This window comes from Emydura macquarii, unplaced genomic scaffold (assembly GCF_026122565.2).
Source record: "Emydura macquarii macquarii isolate MOO-44397 ecotype Brisbane River unplaced genomic scaffold, CSIRO-AGI_Emac_v2 contig_3692, whole genome shotgun sequence".
NCBI lineage: Eukaryota > Metazoa > Chordata > Testudines > Chelidae > Emydura > Emydura macquarii.
In genome coordinates this window covers 3499376-3516426 of record NW_027133829.1, presented here as the reverse complement: position 1 = coordinate 3516426, position 17051 = coordinate 3499376, and the positions used below count along the sequence as shown (strand labels likewise).

The following is a 17051-nucleotide window of genomic DNA, read 5'->3' as shown; positions in this document are numbered from 1 at the left end:
TCTTCCCTTTGAACTGGTATGGTGTGAAACAGGCTCGTTTCTATTGTATATGAAACACAGAGACACGCTAACTTAGCCCTTCCCAAAGCTGAGTGCCCGTCACAAACAAACAGAAAGCCCACCAGTTGCAGCCCCCTTCCACTGGGTCCTGTTAAAGATTTTCCCAACTCAGCTTGAGACTCGATCCTGCAAGGTGCTGAGCAACCAACTTGTGCACCTCCCCTCCTCTGCCTAGTCCTTTGAATCCACCAGAGATCTGAGTCCCACACAACAGGAAATTTTGCATTAACTTGTACCTAGAACTATGTTATCCATAAAAACTGGAGAAGCAGATCAATGTAATCGACCATGGCTGCAGAAGCACAGACCCCTCTGCTGTCAGCAGGGGTCACATGCATGATCAGTAGCACCAAAAGCACAAATCCTCACCCCTTGACTGGAGAAGTGTTTAAAATGCAAGCTCCTTGGGGCAGGGACTCTCTTTCACCATGGATATCCACTCAGCAATCAGAAGGGATGATGGAAGGCAGCACATGCAGGCATACCCGAGTTAGACGTGATCAAGCTAGATCAGTAAAAATAGCCATGAAGCGGCAGCATGGGTGACGACCTGGACCTAGCCACTCCAGTACACATGGAGGGTGCCAGGCAGACTTGTAATTGCGTGCCTATGCTGCTATTTTTTTTTAAGCAAGCTAGCGCGAGCAAATCAGCTCCGGTATGTCTACACCTGCTGCAAAAGCACCTCCTGACTGAAGTGTTCAAACTGCACCTAGCAAAACGTGGCCCTGACCTCAGTTGTGGCCCCAAGATACTATCACAATACAAATTATAATAGTAACAACAATTCTTAACTGTCAGTATGTGGCAGGTACTTAATGCCTCTGGGGCCAGTCACAAGAGGGAGAAATGACCATTTCCTGGGAGCGAGATGTGTAGGATAGTGTCTCTACGGGAAGTGATGGAAGGTCCATTGCTTGACACATTTCAAACTAGACTGGACAAAACATTTGAAAATATCCAGAAAGGAATACTCTTACACTGGGTAAGGAGACGGATAGATCTTTGATCTTAGATCTAGGTCTTTTCCGTCAAACTTTTATGCAGCTATGATAAAGAAGACTAAAATTAATACACTACAATCAGTTTTTATTTGCCCTCTGTTAATCCCAGTGCCAGGAGCACGCACATCTATAGATACATTACAGCAAGTACATAACTGAAACAAGAACATAGACATTACCAGACTTGAGATCCATTCAGTCCAGTATCCTGTCTCCAACAGTGGCCAGCACCAGCTGCTTCACACAAAAGTGCAACAAGCCCTGTGGTGGAGAGATGTGGGGTAATCTGCCCCAGTTTTATCCTAATCCCTAACAGGCAGAGTTTGGTTTAAAGCCTGAAACACCAGGTTCTCTCTCCTTTCCAATGTGCTTTGTTTGCATTGACTATCATCGCTCTGTCTGTTGTTTATTACCTATATAACCCTCCTATCCCTCCTTTGAACCTTGCAAAGTTCCTATAGTAGCTGCATCCTTTTCAAGCTGCCATTTTAATCTGCTTGCCTTTTCTCCATTTCGTTTAGTGGGATCATCACGATTGATGCTACAACATCCTGTTAGGGTTACTCCAGTCTTCCTTCTTACTCCCTCCCAGCTGCACCTGTTCAATACATCTTATCTGACTCTAAGCAGGGACAGTCGTGAACTCTGCAATCATCCAGCGCTTACCACAATGAGGCCCATGACCTGACTGAGGCCTCCAGGTTCTAACAAAATGACATCATTAATAACAATAGTTAACAACAATGAATTTGACATTGCACATATAGTACTTAACCACTGTAAAAAAACCCACAGAATTTCATGTCAATCCATTACATAAACTATGGCAGCACACGAGATTGAACACTGCTAAAGCGAATAGGGGAAAAACCCTGAAGTAATTTCAGTAAAATACGTTTCAAATTTATTGTCCTTCTTAAAACTCATTAGGGCTCTTATTCCTTCCTAGAGAATTCAGGAATGATCCTGTAAGCAGTGTGTCCACAGTTCTCAAATTCTGTACAGGTTTGCCCTCACTCTGGGCACTATTTGCCTAAATAGGTTTCAGGCGTCTAATATAAGTAATTTAATTTATAAGTAGCTTAAAGCAAGGATTCCTATAAGCTGCAATAATTGACAAACAGAATCCACTGTGACGACCTCTGAGATAATAGGATCAGATCAGACTATATTTATTGCACTAGCTAGTGCACTCTCTTCAGACAAATTATTCTAGCTACTTTTGGGTTTAGGTTAGAAGGATGGATTTCCTCACTTAGACCTGTTCGTATCATTCAAACTGCCCACGAGAAGACTTTTCAATGTGATTTTTCTGCTTTTGAGATATTTCCTAGAGCAAAGCAGATTTTGTTGAATGAGTCACAGAGTCACGGAGCATCTTGATTCGAAAAAGTTTCATGTGGCTTTTTTCATGCTTTGCCCACCCGCCCCTAGTGCTAGGTTTTAGAAACCAATCCCAGATGCTTTCTTGCCTAAAGCTTTCCACCTTTCCATGCCAGAAGGGATTAACAAGCTCATGTCATGAAATGTGAGGGTTAGACAGTTCTGGCTCTCAGTCCACCCTGCACCTTCACTAAAGGCTGGTTCTTTTGCCCTTGTTGGTTATCTATCCCTGTATCACAACTCTTGTGAAGGAAGCCTGAACTGAGGTCCTTCGACAGGTTCATTAATGCTACTGCTGAGTATACAGGAGCTATCAGTTTGCACCCAGGTGAGTCTCACACCCTTGGTGTTGCCAGGAGCTAAGTGTGCCACAGAATTCCCACAGTCCCTGCCAGTTATGGAGCCAAGCGTCTGAGTACCCACACCTCCCAGGGGATATTACACTGCTCTGGATTCAGCCCACACTACCAGCTGCATACGGCATAACACAAGCTACAAAGTTTGGATGCTGATCTGTAGTTCCCTGAAGTTCAGGAATGATTTGGGTTTGGGCTTGTGATTGGGTATATAGATCCCTAGGGGGTCTCAGCCAGGGTAGTCCCTATCCCAAAGGGGGTAACTCAGCCAGTCTGGAGCAGCATGTACATGAAGACTCAGGCTGCAGCAGTGACCCAGCTGCTATTCCCAGGGAATCCTAGTGTGTCCTGACCTACAAGGGACAGCACGTGGTTGTTAATTTCCCCATGTAATGGCCAACTAATTGCTGTTTCTATTACTAGTATCTGAGAGCTTGTTCTGGAATGTGGAAGATGGCAAGAGATTTTAGCCCATGATGTTCAAAACAATCTATTTCGCTTTTACAAGAGGTCACCTTCCAAGATGATAGAAGACTGGAATCTGCTGTGGTCAAGAAGACATTTGTCTTGAACTCGAATTCTGAAGGTCTCCGCGTTCGCCAGTGCAATGTGGGAGCTACCATATTAGTCTTCCATTCATTCCACGTTGCAGTCAAATGGCCTGTCTGGATTGTGTTCAGTAACCCCAGCAATGAGTTCCTCCTACAGCAACGAGAAGATGAGGGTCATCCATAGAGCCACAAGGAGAAGCGGCACAATACAATTCCATTTTCAGTGTGTTTCAGGGGAGACAAAGACCTCTTTTATATGGGTGACTGTAACAGGGTCATACTTGATCCAAAATGGGACCTGCTGTTGACTCAGTTTTCCCTTCTTGAGTTTCTCAAAAACTGCACTCAGTGAGCCTAATAATATCCCTTCTTGGGGTCTGGGTTTATTAAGACATCACCACAATTATAAATGCAACAATTACAAGAGCAGCTAAAACAAGTCTCTCTCTTGTCTCCCAACTCCAGTTTTTTTAGCCCCTTACTGGGCTTCTTTCCAAAAACCCAGCTCCTCTTGCCTGGTGTTTCCTCAAGCCTCTTCCTCCTATGGCTGTTACATCTCTTAAGGTTTCTACTTCTGCCACTAATGTCAGGTTGCTCCAGTCAGGCCTTTTCCTCTAGCAGGGGAGCCCTTTTCCCTGGTCTCTCTCTTCAGATCCCTGCAGGTCTCTCTCCCAGCTCACCTTATATCAGAGGTTCAGACCTCAGTTTTCTCTCTCTCTCAGCTCCCCAGATCACTCTGAGCAGGGCACCTCTTCCAGGTCCCCTTTGGAGAGCCCTCTCCGAGGTCTGTCCTAGCTCCTGGCCTCCCTCTCTTTGAGGGAATAGGCTCTTTCCTAGGAAGCCCCACCAATAGGCTACCATCACGTGATGCCTGGTCACCTGGACCAATCTCTTGGCTGAAGCCCAAACTCATCATAGGACCAAATGACAGGGCACAGGTGGGACTAAGTCCAAATCCCTTAAAGGGCTAGCCCATCTCGTGATGGTGAATTTCTTCCAGAAGGATCCCAAAGTGTTTTACAAATGGATTAAAAAACTATAGCCCCAATTCTGCAGGCCTGCTGTGGGAGTTTTGCTCAGTGAAGTCCACAAAGATTTGGTCACATCAGCACTTAAGGGCTGGGCTCTGAACACTTTATAAGAATTATTTCACCTCAGTCACCTCTTGGCTGGAATGTGGCATAACGGTGCATAGCCACATAGCCTAGGAATTTAGGGTGGTCCTATTTCTTCATTAGGCCTGAGCTGTACTCAGCCATTGTGGAGATTAACAGATGCAGTATCTTCCTGATTTCCAGGCTGCCTGTTCTTAGTGTAATAAGCCTTACACCAGAAGAGGTTTGGGTGTTGCAGAGCTCTGCTTTGCTAAGCCTCTTCCTCTACCCCTCTCAGCCCCATCCCTTCATTCCCCTTACTCTCTGTGGGAGGGGGAGGCTGGTCCAGGAAGCAGCCAAGGCCCCTTTGCCAGCTGTACACCTGTGGGAGCTCCCCTGATCAGAGTGGATTCTCCACGGGCATTCTCTAGTTGCTTAACCGTCACTTGGAGCCACCGGTGAAACACAAAAAGGCCTTCGCAGACCAGAAAACCTGGCCCTTCGGATTTTACATCTTTAACCAAAAGACAAAAGGATATCTTGAGAAGAAAAATGCCAGTCTCCAAACTCCTGATGGGCCACAGCACAGCAGTGCAAATGTTTCTTAGAAAACTGTCTTACCTTTTTGCTTTCTAACTAATTATATAAAGCTTTGGAAATGCATAACATGCTTTCTGTTTCCATGATGTATTTTGTGGGCTATGCATATTAATGCATTATCAATTTACAACTGGAGAAGGTGTTTCTCTCCCCTCTTAAACAGTACACGGCATAGGATTGCAACATAGTCTCTGTGTTGTCTTCTAATCAGCTAGTGAGGGAACATACATAGGAAGATATAAAACTGCATCTGCTTTGAAAGGGCATCTCCTGTGTGTAAATACAGGATTTGCCAAAATTTTAATGCATCACGCCAAATAATCCTCACATGGGAAAGACTATAGGCCCAACTGAATTGCTCATATAGATCTTACTTATGTCATCTGTGTGAGACAGAATTGAATTTTGTCCAGTGAATACACTATAACGTGGTGCAAAGACCAGTTTAATTCCCTCTATTTCTTATGTTCCAAAGGTCATATCCTACCATTGATTTTAATGGAGAGTTCTTCATTTGCATCTGTGGCAACTGCCATTTTGGTCAGGAACATTTTGGTCAGGGACTGAACCAGGAAGCTCCAAAACCTTGAGTTTGAGCTTATAGTTGGGATCTTTAAAAGACTCAGATGCTGTGCGGACTGGACATGTGGTGGGGTGCGCAACACACTCTAAACAGTTGGTTACACTTCTGTGCCAGCACAGATCCCAGGTGGATTGAGTTTCAATTGAGTTTAGCAGTTAATGGGCCAGGAATAACCTGCGGTTTTCAGATTTAACCACCAAAAAGGTGTGGTTTGAAAATGTTTTTGTAAGTGATAATCCAATTCCACATCCCAGGGATTGTTCTTCACCAGCCGCATGAACCACAATGAGACTAAGCTGCTACGCCCCTGTTGAACTCAGACCATCATGCTAGAACTAGAATATTTCGATAACACACTCAGCGGGGTCGGATCCTGAGATGGTGCAGGACAGCGTCATTCCACTGCCATCAGTGGAGCGACACTGATTTAAACCAACTGAGGAGTCAAGTTAATCACTCCCAAGTCTCCTGTATTTCAGTAAGAGAACGTCTGTAGTGCAGCTGGGAGCAGGACAAGCAGAAGGGGTGGAGGGGGCGCTGGCTGGGCCCTCCTCCTCAGAGGCAGCCCTCCCCTTTTCCCCCGTCGCAGGCAACCAGGGGCTGCCGGGCGATAATATCCCTGGCAGCCGCACAGACCCCAGCACAGGCCTGCTGGTGGCCGAGGGCTCCCGCTGAGGGGGAGCAAACGTTTCCCCGGCCCCTCCGCCCCCGTGCTGGGCACAAGGAGGGAGCCATGGGGACCCCAGCTGCTTAGGGGCCAGGCAGCCAAAGACAGGGCTCTGGGGCAGAGCCTGTCACGCCGTCCCCCCACCCCTGCCCCATCACTCCCACTCCCCACCACCCCCACAGCAAGAGAGGGAGCGGGGGCAGAGTGGGAAATGGGCCCATAGACCCCCCCCCCTGGGGGGTGCTATTTCCACTGCCACTGGGTGCAAATGTAAGTATTGGCCAGTGGCGTACCGAGGGTCTCCGGCGCCCGGGGGCTAAGCCTACATTTGTGTTCTCCCCCCACCCCCCAGGCCTCACACCCCTGCCCCCCCACAGGGCAGGAGGGGTCCTGATGCCACCCCACAGCTGCCCCGAGGAGGAGGGGTATGTACCTGCAGGGGGGAGGGAGGTGGGGCTTGGGGGAGGCTGCAAATGCAGGCTTGGCTCCACTGCCCCCCCCCCCCCCCACTTACTCACTGCATGGCGTCTGCCTCTCTCGCTGCAGCCCCGCAGCCTGGCACTGACTCGGATGGGGCAACCACACCCCCCAGCCTGGGGAGGGGAGCTGGGCCGGCCCTTCAGGATGCGCGGGGGGGGGGGGGAGGCGCTGAGGGGTGCCTCTCAGAGCCTCCTGCACCCCCCACCCATCGTGAAGGGCCAGCCCGGCACTTACCTGCTGATCCAGCCCCGCAACCTGGCATTGACTTGGACAGGGCGGCCTATCCCCCTTCCCCCCACCCCGCGGCCTGCTGTGGGGGCGCCGGGCCGGCCCTTCACGACACATGGGGAGGGAGGTGCTAAGGGGTGCTCCTCAGAACCTCCTGAATCCCCCTGTGAAGGGCTGGCCCTGGCACCCAGGGCCCTGGCTCCCCCCATTGATACGCCACTGTTATTGGCCACTGTAGCTGCAGCATATACATCCCCCCTAACAGGCAGTGCCAAGCCTAGTAGCTTCAATAGACCCACATATTAGATCACTTCTCCAGTCTTTGAACTTTCCCACTGCATTACCAGCACATGGATTTAACGCTCTCCCTTACCGCCACAGTTTCCTTCCAACTGCCTCACAGATTGTCACTGAACTCTGGGAGAGGCAAGTGAAAGCCAGCTTTTCCTTTTAACCAAAACGTTCTTTGCTCTCCTTTGCCCTGACAACAGAAAGAAGTGAAAGTAAAGTTGTACAAGAGGAATCTAGAAAAAAAAAACAAACATACTGATTTTAAGTAGAGCTGGCCTAAACTAGGATTTCTGGATTGAGGGATAAATTGGTATTTCAGAATGTGGTTTGTTTCCAAATTTTTCAGAGTTTCCCACAAACTGCAAATTTTGGGGGGAAAAATGTTTTGGAAACATTGACACATGGGGTTTTCAGAATGAAATGGGCTCCCTGGAACTAGGCCACCCCTAGGTATTTTGTTACCTAGGATGGAAAAAAATGTCCCCTCAGACTCAAAAGGTGCAATAAACCCCCCAAAAAAACAAAACAAAATTGAACCAACTCCTTCTCTCCCTTCAGGGATTTGGTGTCCCAAATACAATGGATCAGTGCCTTCAATGTTGATGCCAAGGGCAGCGATCCTGACTTCCCATCTCTAAGGCCTGCCCTGTCTGGAAGCATGGCTGCTACTGACAGAAATTTTTACTGTGCTTATGAAATTGACACATCAATTTCATGAGTGCAGGAATAAGAGGATGGTGTAGGGAGGAGGGGTTTAGATTTATTAGGAACTGGGAAACCTTTTGGAAAAGGGGGAGCCTATATAGGAAGGATGGGCTTCACCGAAATAAAAATGGAACCTGATTGCTGACACGTAAAATTAAAAAAGTCTTAGAGCAGTTTTTAAACTGAGGGCTGGAGGAAACCCAACAGATACGGAGGAGCACATGGTTCGGACACAGACGGGAGGATCTATTCATGGAGATTCTCTATATCCTAGTAAGGAGGAGAGAATAAAATATGGGTAGGATCTGATGAGAAACAGTTAAATGAAAAAGAGTCCCATTCACTTACATCACATAGTGGCAGACAGCTAAAAGTGACAATTTTTTAAAGTGCTTATATACAAATGCTCAAAGTCCTAATACTAAGATGGGTAAACATAAGGTGCCTCTTATTAAATGACAAAATTGATATAATAGGCATCAGAGAAACTTGGTGGAATGAGGATAATCAATTGGACACAGCAATATCAGCGTACAAAATAGATCAGAAGGACAGAATAAAGTCGTACTTGTTGGGGAGTAGCACTACATATGAAAGAAAGCATAGGGTCAAATGAAAAAAAAATCTTAAATGAAGCAAACAGTGCCACAGAATCTCTATGGATAATAATTCCATGCTTGAAGAAGAAGAATATAGCAGTAGGATGTACTACCGACCACCTGACCAGGATGGTGATATTGACTGTGAAATGCTCAGGGAGATTAGAGATGCAATAAAAATAAAAAACTCAATAATAATGAGAGATTTCAACTATCCCCATGTTGACTGGTTTCATGTCACTTCAGGATAGTATGCAGAGATAAAGTTTCTTGACACCTTAAATGACTGCTTCTTGGAGCAGCTAGTCCTGGAACTCACAAGAGAAGAGGCGATTCTTGACTTAAGTGGAGCACAGGATCTGGTCCAAGAGGTGAATATAGCTGAACTATTTGGTAATAGTGACCATAACATAATAAAATGTAACATTCCTGTTGTAGGGATGGGGAAACACCATAGCAGCCCACCACAGTACCATTTAATTTCAGAAAGGGGAACTACAAAAAAATGAGGAAATTAGTCCAACAGAAATTAAAAGATACAGTGCCGAAAGTGAAATCCCTGCAAGCTGCATAGAAACTTTTAAAAGACACCATAATAGCAGCTCAATTGAAACGTATACACCCAGATTAAAAAATATAATAAGACCAAAAACGTGCCACTGTGGCTAAACAACAAAATAAAAGAAGCAGTTAGAGGCAAAAATGCATCTTTTAAAAACTGAAAGTTAAATCTTATTCAGGAAAATAGAAAGGAGCATAAATTCTGGCAACTGAAGTGTAAAAATATAATTAGGAAGGTACCAAAAGAACTTGAAGAACAGCTAACTAAAGACTCAAAAAGTAACAGCAAAAAAAATGTTTAAATACATCAGAACCAGGAAGCCTGTTAAACAACCAGTGGGGCCACTGAATGATTGAGATGCTATAGGAGCACTCAAGGAAGATGAGGTTATTGTGGAGAAACTAAATTAATTCTTTGCATCGGTCTTCACGGTTGAGGAAGTGAGGGAGATTCCCAGACCTCAGCCATTCTTTTTAGGTGACAAATCTCAGGAACTGTCCCAGATTGAGATGTCCTTAGAGGAGGTTTTGAACAAATTGATAAATTAAACAGTAATAAGTCACCAGGACTAGATGATATCCACCCGAGTTCTGAAGGAATTCAAATGTGAAATTGCAGAACTACTAACTGTTGCTATGTACCCTATCATTTAAATCACCTTCTGTACCAGATGACTAGAGGATAGATAATTTTTTTTAAAAGGCTCCAGAGCTGATCCTGGCAATTACAGGCCAGTAAGCCTAACTTCAGTACCAGGTAAATTGGTTGAAACTATAGTAAAGAACAGAATTATCAGACACATATATGAATACGATTTGTTGGGGAAAAGTCAACATGGTTATTGCAAAGGGAAATCATGTCTCACCAATCTACTAGAATTCTTTGAGAGGATCAACAAGCATGTGATTCAGGGATATAATGTACTTAGATTTTCAAAAAGCCTTTGACAAGGTCCCTCACCAAAGGTTCTTAAGCAAAGTAAGCAGTCATGGGTTAAAATGGAAGGTTCTCTCCTGGATCAGTAACAGGTGAAAGATAGGAAACAAAGGGTAGGAATAAATGGTCAGTTTTAAGAATGGAGAGAGATAAATAGTGATGTCCCACTTGGGTCTGTACTGGGACCAGTACTATTCAACATATTCATCAATGATTTGGAAGCAGACTGCAAAGAGTTACAAAGACATCTCACAAAACTGGCTGACTGGGCAACAAAATGGCAGATGAAATTCAATGCTGATAAATGCAAAATTAATGCACATTGGAAAACATAATCCCAACTATACATATAAAATGATGGGGTCTAAATTAGCTGTTACCACTCAGTAAAGATCTTGGAGTCATTGTGGATAGTTCTCTGAAAACATCCACTCAATGTTCAGCGGCAGTCAAAAAAGCTAACAGAATGTTGGGAATCATTAGGAAAGAGATAGGTAAGAAGACAGAAAATATCGTATTGCCTTTTTGTAAATCCCTGGTGTGCCTACATCTTGAATACTGCATGCAGATCTGGTCGCTCCATCTTAAAAAGATATAGTGGAATTGGAAAAGGTACAGAAAAGGACAATTAAAATAATTAGGAGTATGGAACAACTTCCATATGAGGAGAGATTAATAAGATGAACTTTTCAGTTTGGAAAAGAGACGACTAAGGGGGGATATAATAGAGGTCTATAAAATCATGACTGGTGTGGAGAAAGTGAATAAGGAAGTGTTGCTTACTACTTCTCATAACACAAAAACTAGGGGTCACCCAATTAAATTCATAGGCAGCAGGTTTAAAAAAACCAGAAGGACATATTTCTTCACACAACACATAGCCAACCTGTGGAACTCCTTTCCAGAGGATGTTGTGAAGGCCAAGACTATATCAGGCTTTAAAAAGAACTAGATTAATTCACAGAGGATAGGTCCATCAATGGCTATTAGCCAGGATAGGCAAAGATTGCTGCTTGCCAGAGGCTGGGAATGTCTGACGGGATGGATCATTTAATGATTAGCTGTTCTATTCATTCCCTCTGAAGCACCAGACATTGGCCACTGTGGGAAGACAGGATACTGGACTAGATGGACCATTGGTCTGACCCAATATGGCCGTTCTTATGTTCAGTAAGCAGCTGCATGAGCTCCCAGTTTCTGTGGCTGCAAGTCCTTGGGGCAGGAGTCCCCACGCCTTGTAGACTCACTGACCAGCTGGCTTTTAGGACTGCCCACTTGGAAGCCCAGGGTCCCTGGACCCAGTGCAGTCTGCATGGCAGAGCTGCCCCAGAGCCAACGACCCCGGAACTGAAACCATTTCAGGTTTGAGAAATTGGTATGTTCCAATGAAACTGTTCCATCAGAAAACTACTGGCAAGCTCGAACTGTAAGGTCTTTGGAGCAGGAATCATCTCTTGGTTATACATTTGTACAGAGGCTAGCATGTTGAGGCCACAGTCCCTTATTGGGTCCTCAAGGCATTCCAGTAACCTAAGAAATAAAGCATAGTAATAACATAGACTGTAATAAGGTAAAAATCATGCACAGGATCCAATGATGTGAGATTCTGAAAGTGCTGTGAAAGCCCAAAGACTTCACAGCATTGAGCCCTATTTTTTCTGGAATGCTTAATTCTATTTTGCAAAACACTGTCCTATGTTGGGCAGATGGTTATCAGATGCAAAATGATGGAGGATCTTAGCCACAGCATAGTACTGAATTATTGTTTTGTTTTTACACTGATGCATTACCATCAGTTCATATCCATGAAAGCATATGTTCTGCATACATTGTACATACTTGCAAACTCATCTATATGACGTCTAGTACATTAGAACTACCTACTTCGCATGACAGGCTCCCATTCTGCATTCTCAATGTTCATACCTTTACTGTTATGGTCCCTCTTTCTTGCAAGTCATACCCGCCAATGGACTGCAAGGCATTAGCAGTGGTTGTGGAGACATGGATTCGGAGAGCTACAACAAAACAAATCTATTTACTTACTTTGTAAAGGTATTTGGCTGGCTGGGGAGGATTAACTAGTTAAAGAGACAGGACCAACTTGTTTAGAATCTAATAGTTTTCTTCCTAAAGGTTGTGTTTCATTTTTGTCCCCAATCTTGCCTCCTGTTCAGAAGGGTTTGTAAAATTAAGATTTAGGCCTTAGCTTGACTCCATTTAAAATGAAATCACTTGACAGAAACAGTATCCAAGGGAAAAGTGTGGTGTTTATTATATAAACCTTCAAATTTCTCTTTTAATATGTGGTATGGTAACTCCGTGGCTACCTAGGTCTTTGCAGTTGTCATTACGCCACACAATACGGTCATTCAGAGCTTCACGGCAACAGCAGGGAGAGAAATGAGCAAGCAAATGCCTCTCCATTAGCAGCATAGGGTCTATGACGCACAGTTATGGATGTCTGAGGGCAGTAACACATACAAAATACCATGTTCATTTTAGGTTCTTCAAAGATTGGACATTCCAGCTGGTTGTTAAGCATAAAACATAGGCACTGTGGATAGCAGTGGACAGAGCAATGAACTATGACTCAGGAGACCTGGGTTCTATTCCTGCCTCTGGCACTAGCCAGCGGTGTGACCTTGGGCAAGTCACTTCACCTCTCTGTCCCTCAGTTTCCCCAACAGTAAAATAAGGATAATGATGCTGACCTCCTTTGTAAAGCACTCCAAGATCTGCTGATGAAAAGCGTTATGTAAGAACTAGTTGTTATTATCTGACAACAATTATCTCAAGTGGCAGAAACCCTCAGGGTTGGTCGAACTGGTATTGCATGGCAAAGGTTTTACACAAAAAACAACAATGGGTTAAGTGTAACACTGCCTCTGTTTAGGGTTAAAAAAATTCCATGCAGGATGACTGCAAAGCCGACATAAAATGGTACCTACGCAAACTGGTACTTTCCATTCTTGATGCCATATTAACAGTGTCTCCAAACAGGCAATACCGTGGCATTGTGATTCCCACCACTCCCGCAACAACAGGTCCTAAAGTACAAAACAAAGCACAAACCATGAAGCAATCAAGTCAGAAAGTGTTATGCAAAGCAATTTTGTCCCACACTGCGACTCTTAACCAGGCACTAGAAAAGCACTTTAAATTAGAGTGTCTCAATCTCCTATCCAGAGCCCAAGCATAGGTATGTGCAACTCCTAAATTCTAATCCCAGCTCTGATACCAACTCAGATTCTTGACTTGGGCAACTCATTGTCTCAGTTTCTGCAACTGTGATCATGGCAATAATCCCTAGCTAATCTGAGTGTTGTTGTAAAATCTAATACGTGTACAATTTCTGGCTTGACCATGGGCCTGCTGGGTGACGCTGGGCAAGTCACTTAATTTCACTATGCATCTGTAAAATGGGACTAATAATACTGACCTCTTTTGTAAAGCTCTTTACAATCAGTGGAGGAAAAACACTTTATAAAAGATAGGGATTATTAAGATACCATAGAAATGCTTCTTGTGTTATTAGAACTGAAAATTTTATGAAGATCAAAACATTCAGACAATTATTTGTCCCCTTTTTATTTTAACATTTGCAGTTGTCACTGAAGTATCATGAGAAAGGAACATAGAAATTTGCCACACTGGAGCAGACCTTTGGTCCATCTACAACATCCTGACTCCAACAGTAGCAGATGCTTCAGAGTAAGTTTCAAAAAGTTCTATAGCAGCAGTCAGTTATGTAACAACCTGCCCATAGGGGAGATTTCTTCCTGACCTCTGTCAATTCGAGAATGTAGGCCTCCCACATCCAAGTGACTGCCTGAATGACTAGGCTAAAAAGTTATAAGGGACATGGCCTCCCCTTCCATTTTTGCAGATGAAACTATTCCACGAATTTGTTTCAAATGTATGAATAAGTTTCATGTTATCTGAAACTGCATTTTTCAGCAAATAAACTATTCATCTGAAAAATTTTGCCCAGCTCTAGAAATAAGATCCCTTTCACTCCAATGGTAGGTAATGTTATTGTTTTGTGGGACGACCGGAAATACATCATGCATTATCTTTTCAGCATAGAATCCAAGCTGTGCCAGTATTGCTTGGATAGGAAATACAAGGCACTAATTGAGATCGCAGGTGTCATTCTTTAGATGAGTACTAAAACAGAAGCCCAACATTACTATAATCACTGTAAAATGTTTACAAAGCATTGTAAATTTACACACAGTGATTTACAAACACAGAGAAGAGTACTATAATTACTTCTGAATGTCTCATATTAATGTTCTGCACCTTTCAACCAAGGATCTCAAAGCACTTAAAAATAGAAATCTGATGAAGTGGGTGAAAGCTTTTGCCCAAATCAATTTGTTAGTCTGTAAGGTGCCCCAGAACTCTTGTTGTTTTGCTAAAAATAGAAACTAATTAATCTCCCCAGCATCTCTGGGAGATCAGTGAATGTTAATGTTGCCAGTTTGCTGTTGGAGAAACTGAGGCACAGAGCAGTTACATGAGTAGCCACGGTCAGACAGGAAGTCATGGCTGAAGTGGGAAGAGAATCCAGAATTCCCAACTCCCTGCCTCATGCTGTAACTTTTCAATATGTGCTAGAGTGAATTAAAGATGGAAACCCATATCCAAGGTTAAAACAAACATTTGGCCATCAGTTCTTCGTCCTTACTCAGTTAAAAATCCAAATTAAGGGTAAGGGGAATTTTGGCTGAATTAGGACTGACGGATAAGCCCCCTTAAAAAAACACCCTCCAGTCTTATCTTAACCTGATGCTTGACTCATCCTGAGGTGAATTATGAACTGATGCAAAGATATGAATTATGTATTTGAGACTCAGTTTCTACTGCCCAAGAACAAATCTCAGTATTGGAAGCAGGTGAGTCTCATGCTATTTACCTGTGTTAAGGCCAATCCGTAGCTTCAGCTTCTCTTCGGGCATGTGCCCTATCTTGAACGGGATCATTTCACTGAGACAGTGCAACGACATTGTAGCAATTTCCTCAGCGTGCTTCCTTCCATTGCGGATGGGAAGGCCACTGGCAACCATGTAGGCATCTCCAATTGTTTCAACCTGTAGCAAGGAAAACAAAAATAATAAGTACTTAGGCACACATTACATATCTGGGGCAGAGGGCAAATATTAACCAATATGAGAGAGAGGGCAAACTAGTGGACTAAGCATAAAACCAGGAGTTAAGATCTTCTACATTCTAGTCCTGGTTCTGCTTAGCTGAGCTCCACTTCCCTTGCAACAGGATGACCGTAGTGACCTGAAGATCAGATCTGTCTCTTTTTTATTGAAAACACGTGATTTACGGTTGGAGAGTGCTTAAAGAACCGTCTCAGTGAGCCTGCAGGATACCCTGAGGCTGGCTTTGTGGGTAATGCTGTGATTGTGATGGGTAGGAGTTGGATGCGCTCACCAGGCAAAAACTGTTTCCTTCCTATCCAGGGACCATGTCTTTTTTGCAGGCTCATTCAAAAACAGTAAGCCTGTCTCTCACTAACAGTGATCAGGCCAATTGTTGGGGTGTCCTCTGTGACATGGAGACACTTTCTAAAGGCACTGAGATCAGCCAATTTTATCACACACATTGGCCACCAGTCAGCCATTGGATGCTTAGAACTCTTTCACCACCAACTGGGGCTGCATTTGAATAGACAGTTTGGGGGTGGGGGGGAGGGGGGAGTTCTAGAAGCCACTGCCCATTTCTGAGCCACCCATTCAATAACGCACATGTAGGAGATACTATTCGTGACTCTGCTCAGTCATCAACAACTGGAACAATTTACCAAGGGCCATGGTAGATTCTCCATCACCATCAATTTTTTAAATCGAGATTGGATGTTTTTCTAAAAGATCTACTCTAGGAATTATTTTGGGTTGTATGGCTTGTGCTGTATGAAATGATCACGTTCCCTTCTGGCCCTAAAATCTATGAATCAAGAACCTGATCCAAAGTGATCCATGTTAATTGATGCAAATAACTACAGACAGGGGACCTGACTCTGCGAGGGCTCTCTGTCCAGGAAACTTCCCTGGACGTTAATAGAAGTTCTGCAAACACGGTGCTTGCAGGATTGGGCCCAGCAATTGTGCTACCTGATAACCAGGGAGCAGCGTGTCTCACCTTGTATACGTCGTATGTTTTAATGATGTTATCGAACAGGATGTACAGGTCATTCAGGAGATTGACCACTTGCAGGGGGTTGCTGAGAGAACACAGATTGGTGAACCCAACGATATCTGAGAAGAAGATGGTAACGGAATCAAAGCTCTCAGGCTCCACGGATTTCCCAGCGATGAGCTGCTCTCTGATGAAGCTGAAACAGGAGGAGAAAGTGATCATTTTCTTCAGGTTTGTTTCCTCTCTCTCTCTCTCCCCTCCGTCCCCTCCCATCCTCCTCCTCATAATAGATCCACTGGGCCTTGAAGTCCTGCCTTGTTTGGGAAACACACCAAATGACCTGTTTAAAGCACTTTCAAGGCTGCCTTACAAATCCCCAAACCAGATTCAACCTGGGTTTATACTAGCTTCTACTTTGACAAAAGTTCCCTATCTACTGGAGGGAAAGAGGTTGCAAAAGAGAAAAGTGGCCACAGCCTCCCATTTGCCAGAGATGTGTGAGGGCGAAGGCCCGTTGAGCACAAGAAGTTGATGGCATTAAATGCATTTTAAAATGACGCTGACTAACACAGGTTCAGACTATGATACCTACAAAATATTTGACAAGGATTAAGGGAGTTGGTGTGCTGACACCACAGATTATGTTGAACAGTACCAGTCTCATTGTTTCCTTCTGCTCGGAGTATCTGGTGAACCCAGCTGTAGTCTTTTGTCTTAGCCTATAAGCTCTTTGGGGGAACAGTCTTTTTGTTACGTTTGTACAGCACCTAGCACAATGGCTCCATGACAGGAGCTTCTA

At 44.2% G+C, this 17051-nt stretch overlaps 1 protein-coding gene across 1 annotated transcript in view; it reads right to left on the bottom strand.

Annotated features, from left to right (window-relative positions):
- Positions 1 to 3317: 3317 nt before the first annotated feature.
- LOC137146014 (guanylate cyclase 2G-like) overlaps positions 3318 to 17051 on the bottom strand; it is a 40818-nt gene continuing 27084 nt past the window's right edge. The window contains exons 17-22 of the mRNA XM_067537076.1: positions 16256 to 16448; positions 15021 to 15195; positions 13051 to 13149; positions 12026 to 12117; positions 7380 to 7487; positions 3318 to 3505 (exon numbers count right to left, since the gene is read on the bottom strand). Coding sequence (XP_067393177.1) covers positions 7404 to 7487; positions 12026 to 12117; positions 13051 to 13149; positions 15021 to 15195; positions 16256 to 16448 — 643 coding nt within the window. The 3' untranslated portion in view covers positions 3318 to 3505; positions 7380 to 7403. The remainder of the gene's footprint in view (positions 3506 to 7379; positions 7488 to 12025; positions 12118 to 13050; positions 13150 to 15020; positions 15196 to 16255; positions 16449 to 17051) is intronic.